This window comes from Vigna unguiculata, chromosome 1 (genome assembly GCF_004118075.2).
Source record: "Vigna unguiculata cultivar IT97K-499-35 chromosome 1, ASM411807v1, whole genome shotgun sequence".
In the NCBI taxonomy this organism is placed as follows: Eukaryota; Viridiplantae; Streptophyta; class Magnoliopsida; order Fabales; family Fabaceae; genus Vigna; species Vigna unguiculata.
In genome coordinates this window covers 36113009-36121284 of record NC_040279.1, presented here as the reverse complement: position 1 = coordinate 36121284, position 8276 = coordinate 36113009, and the positions used below count along the sequence as shown (strand labels likewise).

At 31.3% G+C, this 8276-nt stretch overlaps 1 protein-coding gene across 1 annotated transcript; it reads left to right on the top strand.

Annotated features, from left to right (window-relative positions):
- Positions 1-4223: 4223 nt before the first annotated feature.
- On the top strand, positions 4224-6681 carry LOC114162321 (BTB/POZ domain-containing protein At3g05675-like). Its single transcript, XM_028046174.1, is given in 4 exon segments — positions 4224-4381; positions 4599-4646; positions 5141-6017; positions 6020-6681. Coding segments are annotated over 3 exon segments (1320 nt in total). The 5' UTR covers positions 4224-4381; positions 4599-4634; the 3' UTR covers positions 6451-6681.
- The last annotated feature ends 1595 nt before the right edge of the window (positions 6682-8276 follow it).

Below are 8276 nucleotides of genomic sequence, written 5' to 3'. Positions count from 1 at the left end.
GGATTTCAATACTAAATTATATATACTTTTGTTATATTAGTAATAATAATTAAATATATAAAATTTGAGTATATTATTTTGGCTTTTCAAATTTTTTGAACAAGATCCGCCATTGCATACAGATAAGAATGGGTAAGATATGATGACAAAGATCTTACTCGTAGGAAAATATGCCATCTGCAAGCAAGGAGAAAGTCAATTTGATTGACTATATGACCCAATTAATCAGTGAGAGGGAGATTTGTCATGTAGGTCACCATTTTATTGGACCCACACTGATTTAATTAAGAAAAATAAAATAAGTATTTTTCCTTATGGGCTCCCAACCCATTATGCAATTTAAAATATACAATCCTTGCATCAGATTTCTTATAAGTGAAAATAGTGTAAAAAGACAGAGAGACAAAAGTTGTGAGAGAAAATAGTGTGAAGAGACAGAAGTTGTGAGTACTAATGGTGCAAAAAAGAGTTTTATTCTTCATCTTATATATTGAGATTTCTTCTAAGGGTTAGTAGGAAGAGTTGAACCCACAACTTTTTACATGTTCGTTTCCAATTTTACCACACGTGATTGAACCCATTTTAAATGACTTTTGGAGTTTAAAATCTATGATAAAATTTAAATAAATAGTTAGTGTTGTCCAACTAAACTATGTAGGATTCCCTTCCTATCTAAGTTTTGTCCTGGTTAATATGCACTATGTAGAGAGTGTTATTTGTTTTTTCAAATTAAATGAAAACAATATAACAAATTCTATCCTTTAGAGTTCAATAGGAAAAGATGACATAGTTAACCCCAAAAGAATGAATCCCGCGAGTGAGATATAATTTGCATGCTCTTTAAGATTAAGAGACCCGGTCGTTGTTAGTTATGTGATGAAGAGCGTTTTGTGACCGAAAATGGTGGCCTTTTTTGAATTCATCTTTTCATCAATCACATTAATTGTTCCACTCTTTCAAGTCTACCTTCTTCTTTTCATTTTCTAACCAACTTGGGACCAGACAGCTTCTACTCCAAATACTAGTACTACGTTATTTTTGCTTTTTTTAGCATGACCATTAAACAATGCTTTTAATATACTTCATTACAACTTTTAATCTCTTTAAAAAATATAAACTTATATCAATTGTAATTTAATTTTTAATATAATGTTACTCCTTATTAATATTTATATATAGAATTTTACACTATTTTTTCATTGAACAAAATTTCCATAATTTATATCAATAATAAGCATGATTTTAATGAATTACTTCCTCAACTGTTTATAGAAACTGTAGAGAAAACTGAAATTTATCTCAAACAAATGTTTTATTTGATCTGTTTAAGTTTAAATACTTTTTACATGGTTATAATCAATATAACTGTTCATTTTTTAGTATTTTTTTTGTTATATTTTAATTTTTTTCAATTAAATTCGAAAAAGAACGTAGTCTTTCTTTCCCTGTTTTTCTGGGGATTGTAGCATTCTTATTCACTTTTGAATAGTCTCCCTTCACAAGCCAATCAACAACTTCATTGTCATGCACTTCCTATCCCACAGTTTTGTAGAATACTTCCATTTGTTGTAGCTATTAAAGAGGAAACAACAACTCTTATACACTCAACTCACAAGCTTCAAAAATAAAAGTATGAGAATAAAAAATTGTCTAATCTTGAAGCTAAGTATTGACCTTTACAAATACTGAGATCTATTCAAAGAGATGTTACTTTTCAACACATATTTATTTATATGTAAAGACTCTAAATTAAATATTTAATTACATTATCATACCATAAAATTTATTTCTCAATCTTACTAGTTTCATGTTAGGTGCACATCTAATTGAACTATTAATTGGGTATAACAACTACTAATTGATCTAATATCTACTAAAGTAGAAAAACTAACTAATTTTTGAATCATTGCTGACTAGGTCCTCTACCAGGAAAAATTATGAAGTGGTTTATGAGACTATCACTCGTCTATTATCTTAACCAGTTAAAATATTTTAATTTACATAAAAATAATACTCAATTACATATCATAAAATTAGTAAAGATAGTGTATAATCTAATATCACCAAATAATTTCTCTACTACTTTGAATTTTTTTACCTAAACCCATATATATCTCAATTATATCTTTATTATTTAACTTAAAAAAAAACTATTGGAAAATACATCCTTAACTACGGTTCATAACACATTCTCACAATGGTTTTAGAAACATTATTAATCACTACAGGATTTCCTAGTTTTAGTAAAATTTGTTTTGTTAAATTTACTACAAATGTTACTATACCCATCCTACAGTAATGTTTTCTTAAAACGTTACTATAAGTAATATTGATAATGTAGGTGTAATTGAAAATAAATATACATTTAAAGACCATTTGTAAAGATAATACAAAATAATGATTGTTGTTAAGTGGACATGACAATCATTTTGAAAGCAATCACTACAATATAATATAGTTTAAGAAAATTTTTAAAATTACCATTGATTACTCAGCATAACAGTTATAAAAAAAAAACTACCATCATTTAGAGTCATCAATTCAATGTTTTACACTCCTGAAATGCATCAAATTTTAGTAGTCAACAAATTTTATACAAGGGAGCCTCCACAAATCCATTTAGTAAAAGCAACAATTAAAACACGTTAAAATAATAATGATAACGATCAAAATAAAAGTAGGATTGGCACAATGTATGCTTTTACTGAGAAATAAGTTTTACAAGGAGAATTTTCAAAAAACTAAACATCTTCAATAATGTTATCAATATTTGTTTGAAGTTACTTTCTAAATTTTCAAAATGAAAAAAATACATAGGAAATTAGTAAATATCTGGTTTCTTACATAATATAAAAAAGTACTTAAATTGAGAGTGGTAAATTTGTCAATAATCATCAACAATAAAAAATACGCATGTGTTCTATTCAAATCAGTCCAAATTATTTATTTATTATACCTTTTCGGGAAAAAATTGTATTTTCTAAATATTTCAACACAGATGGGAAAGTGAATTAATAATTCTTTGTAGCCTTACTGCATCCTTTTATTTGGTAATATTTTGTTATCTTGTTTTTTTCATTTTTAGTTTTTTTAAATATTTTTTAAATTGAAGAATCAACCTATCTCAATTTTTTTTTCCTTTTTCGTATTTTAATTTTGTTGTTGTAATAGTCTACGCTGTATCTCACCTCCTCTTGAGTCTTGATCATGCTTGCTTCGATGATACCCTGACCTTTGTACAGGAATATTCACGTTACTCATTGTTATGTTGCTTTTCCAAATCATATATACTACTATCTAAAATTAAGATGAGTCAAACTTCAAACAAATGGACCCGAGTTGCCTTGCTAAGGGCTCAACCCATTTTTGTAACAATAACACTATAACCAATACAATATGCCTTTTTCTTCCTGCACCTCCATATTTTTTATCTCTACTACTATAACTTTTAAAATGATATTATACTTTTTGTAAAACTGAACTTAGTTATAAAGCTGGTAGGTTTTCCTGCACTCCCATTATTACTCACTGTACCTTCATATATTACCCAAAAAATACTAAAATGCTCTTCTTCATTTCATTACAATACCGTTATTGTGCTAGAGGAAGAAGAAGAAGAAAGAGAAAAAACGTGAAAAAATCTTGTTTTGGAACGTATTTAATATAGTTTAGAAAGCTTCTTCCGGAAACGTCGTTTTCAAAAACTTTCCGGAAGATATCACATATGTTCTGAAAAGTTTAATCTGAAAATTTTGTTCTAAAAGAAAACTTATTCTGAAGTGTATTTTATGTGTTTTGGAAATTATATACCGAAAATTATGTTCCAAAAATTCTAAATAGTTTGTTCTGAGATATTTCTAAAATAAAAATACACAATAACCAATAAGGCCACATTTATGAAAATAATTTAAGAATAACGAAGCTATTTTTTATATAAAAAATACAATAATTTGTAAGGGCAATTTGATGACAGTAAAAAAAAAAGTAATATAGCAACATGAAGAAGAACAAGGAATAAAACAAATCTGCGTTGGGCTATTGGGCTATTGGGCTTAGACAAAAGAATTAGAAAGTGTAATTTAGAATGGAAAAGGCAGGAAATTATAATGAAGTTGATTAGGCACATTGGTTGTTAAAAAATGAATAAAGTGTGCATAGATTTAATAGAATGATGTATATATATCCATGCAAGTTGAGCAAGTTGGCAAGTTGGGAAAGGAAAAACATAAAAAAAAAAAAAAAAAGGGAACGCAACGATGCGTTTAAAGTCGATAAGAAGCAGCAATGGGTAATAGGACAGGAGAGTGCGTGTTCTTCATTCCTCGTTCCTCAGATTGAAGCTTTTTAACTCTGAACTCACATGGAATACCTAATAGATCCGGTACATCTTTCACTCTCACTCATTTAATCACCATTTACGCTTCCCATTTTCACTGTTTTTCATTTCCCATCATTTCTTTGTTTCGCTTTGCCTCCATTTCAATTTCGTACTGTTACACACAATTCACTCAAGATCCCATGCTGCTTACTTACATCTCTCTTTCACACTTGTGTTTTTCACCTATTTTCCAACTTTAATTCTTGTTTTCTGATTGCAGGTGTAGAAATATCGCTTCTCACTGCTCTTAATCTCGATGGAACCTATTGTGAGTTTGTTTCTCCACCTTTTCCCCTTCTATTTTGTTCCACTGTCAGATTTCACCACTGTTAATCTCACTTTATTAATCTTTAAAATTCAAAAAAAAAAAAAAGTAGGTTTCTATACAATCTTCTTTCTTGGATTGCTTTCCCATCTACATCAATGTACGTCAAACGTTTAATCACATGCAAGGGTAATTTGTGAATTGGAGTGCCTCAATCTTCAACATTAACAATGATCAAGGTTTTAAATTTTAGTTCTGGTTAAATTGCGTTCCTTGGTAGTTTGGGAAATAGCTGACAAATTCGTCCAATGCAGTTACATTGCAGTCGCATACACCTTAAAAACCTTAATAGTGATTGCGGATCCCTTTGCAAAACATTGACAATAGATCATCTGTTGCGGATTTTTCAGTTTGTTATTTCAGTGTACCACCTAAATGTACGGTGCCACAGTCTCTTGTTTCTGTTATTATTGATGATATTATCCTCTTTCGCCCAGGATAAAGAAGAAAAAATCGCTTGTGTGATTGGTGACCGATTAACTAGTGATGTTATTGTGAGGCTACGCACTCCGGAAGGTCGAGATGATTGGCTATACTGCCACTCGGAGAATCTTGTAAAAAACTGCAAGTACTTTGCGGATAGGTTGTCTGAGAACTGGCCAACATGTCAGATCCTTGATTCGCGCAATTGTGTCGATATCTATTGCCAAGAGTTGGATTTTGATTACCATGTCAATCTTATACGTCTTCTCTACACTGTCATAGATGGTTCAGTTGATGATTTGTGGCATGGTGTTAGAAATGCCCTTGGCATTCTCCAGGTCGCGGTTGAACTTGGATGCCCGCAGATAATAACTGCCTGTGTGAACTACTTAGAAGCTGTTACATGGGAGGAGGCTGAGGAGGAAGAGATTTTGAGAATTGTACCTCGAATGGGATTACAAGCTGAACCTATCCTAGCTAGACTTCAACCAGTTAAGCAGTCTGCTATCATAAATATCTTTGTCTCTGCTATCCGTTTTGCTACATCATCCCCATCACCAAATATGAATGATCTTAAATCTTCAGCACAAGAGCAACTTGAGTACATGCTAACTGAAGATGATGATGCCCCTTTATTGACAGCTGATGACAACATAAAAGTCGAAGTAAAAGAATGTGTAAACAGACTGTTTGCCCGGTTTATCGACTCAGTAACAGGTTTTTTCTCTGGTACTACAGAGTCACTCTCTGAGGAGGGAAATTTTCAGTTGTTTCAATCCTATTTGACTGATTTGTCGTGGGCATGTCAGATATTGAGTAAGTTGGAAATAATGAGAGAATTTGTTGAGTATTGGTCTGATGCATCAGAAAAAATTGTCAAGGTTCTTAACAAGGAAGTTCTACAACTGAAGTCATTGAGATAAAGTTACGAGCTGTTGAGGTGACATCAAAGGTTTTAGAGGCAATTGGTTATGGCACTGTTATATTGCCAACAGCAAAACGCCTTCAAGTTTTGAAAGTGTGGCTTCCGTTTGTGAGGGTTACAAAACCATTGATTGATTCTGTTACAACGAATTGTGAGAATGCTATGCTGCTTAAATTAGATGGCGAAATGTGGCAATCCTTAGAATCCACCTTTGTATCTATCATTCTTGCATTGCCATCAGGGGATCAGGCAGAGATTTTAACTGAGTGGCTGGATAACGAGTATATGCAGTATCCAGACTTAACTGAGGCATTTGAAGTATGGTGTTATAGGTCCAAGGTTGCTAAAAGAAGACTATCATTGGTAGGGGATGAGCATGCCATGACAAACTCATTTTGAGGCTTTCACAAATTCTGTTAGTTTTTTATTAGACTACTAATCCAAGATCTTGTCAAGGCATTGCGAAGAAATCATCTCCTTTTACACATGAATGAAATTTTTTGTTGGAGGCATTTTGAATCTCCATATCTCAACAATTCAATGTAAATTATTTTGAGGAGTTTTGTAAAATGTTGTATGTAAAGATGTAGTTTTGAAATAATTTATTTCATAGCAAACAAAATCATGAGACACTGCTTTTTGACGTTGGATTTGCTTGGACATTTCTAATTAAAGGGAGATGCTGCGCAAGACAGGTTCCGCACCTTGGTCTGTTAACTCAATTTTGAGTGCTGCTTTTGATCGGAAAGAAGAAAAGAAGAAATTCTCCCCGGTTCCGAGCAGCATCAATGAAGATAAAACAGGAATTGAGTTTGAGAGAATAGAATTCGAATAACTGCTTGGAAAATTGAAATTGAAAATTCTCGTTATGTGCATAACAATTTAATTTCCCAAATCCTATTATGCTGTAGGTACTAACGATACGATGATGAATATCAAAGGCATTATAGGGAAGGTGGAGGTTAAAACCATAATGATATTTTAATTATTTTAACATCTTTTTTTTACAACTTAAGTTATACATTGTTAGACAAACAACATGCTCAATAAAACTATTACTTGAGGTTCTAAAAATAGTTGGTATGTAGAATAAAATAATAAAGAGAACACACTAGTAGCTGATGTATAGCTTAGAAATTTTAGTTCAAAAGAATCTGTTTTCGCTAGAGTATTGGTTGGAATTTTGGAGGTAGAAGAGTAATGCTTTTCCAAGTCTCTTTAATAGTCAAGCTTCATAACGTATTATACACACAATTTTGTTACAGTTACAGTAGTCGTCAACTCCTGTAGAGTGATCACCATTGTAGACTAACCAAAACCGTAGGGTAGTTGTATAATTCATATGATCGGGGACTACCCTATCACATTAGACATATTGGTTTAAAAACCTACCACCAATAAACGTTGATATTATACATTAAGAAGAAATTGACTAATTTATAGATGAACTCCAAAAATGTTAACACATTAACCAAGCTTGCAATTGATCCACCCATTACTCCCAACAATTGCTTTAGGATATTAAATTGTTTCATTCAATTGTAAGGTATGGGATTCTATTGTGAGGTTAATTAGGTGTTGAGCATTGTTTTTTGTGGTGTGGCTCTCCTTAGAATCTCATCATAAATACAATGTACTGGATGTAAGTTTACCGGAGAGAGAGTTAGTTGATGGAGATTGGATCAAACATTCATAAAGTTTGGTCAACACCAATTTATGTTGTATTCAATGTGTGTTCGAACCGTGTTACTATCTTGTACCAGTTTTGGACAATCATCATACCACTGTCTTCTGCATGTTTGTGTTAAATTGACATGCCAACTATCAGTTATGATGCTGAATGATCAAAATATTTAGCAACAACTTTAATCTGCAAAAACTCATGTCATAAGCCAAAACTGCAATATTATTGTTCAAAATAACATTGCTTTGTTTATTTGAAAAATATTTACAACAGTGAAAAATCTTTTTCTGTTTAACAATTTCTTTATCAACAGTCTGCAATGGAGTGAAGTTGTTTATTGGACAAGTTGGTACGATAATGTTGAAAAAGAATTATTCATGCTTCACTTGTGTCTCTTAATAAAATAGCGCATACCTATTTCTAATTTCTAAATAAACTCGCCTATCTTTAATAAATTCTCACTTTTCTTATTTTATTTAATAACTAAAACTTATACCAAATACATTTATAAAGATTACAAATTAAAGTTTTAAAATATAAA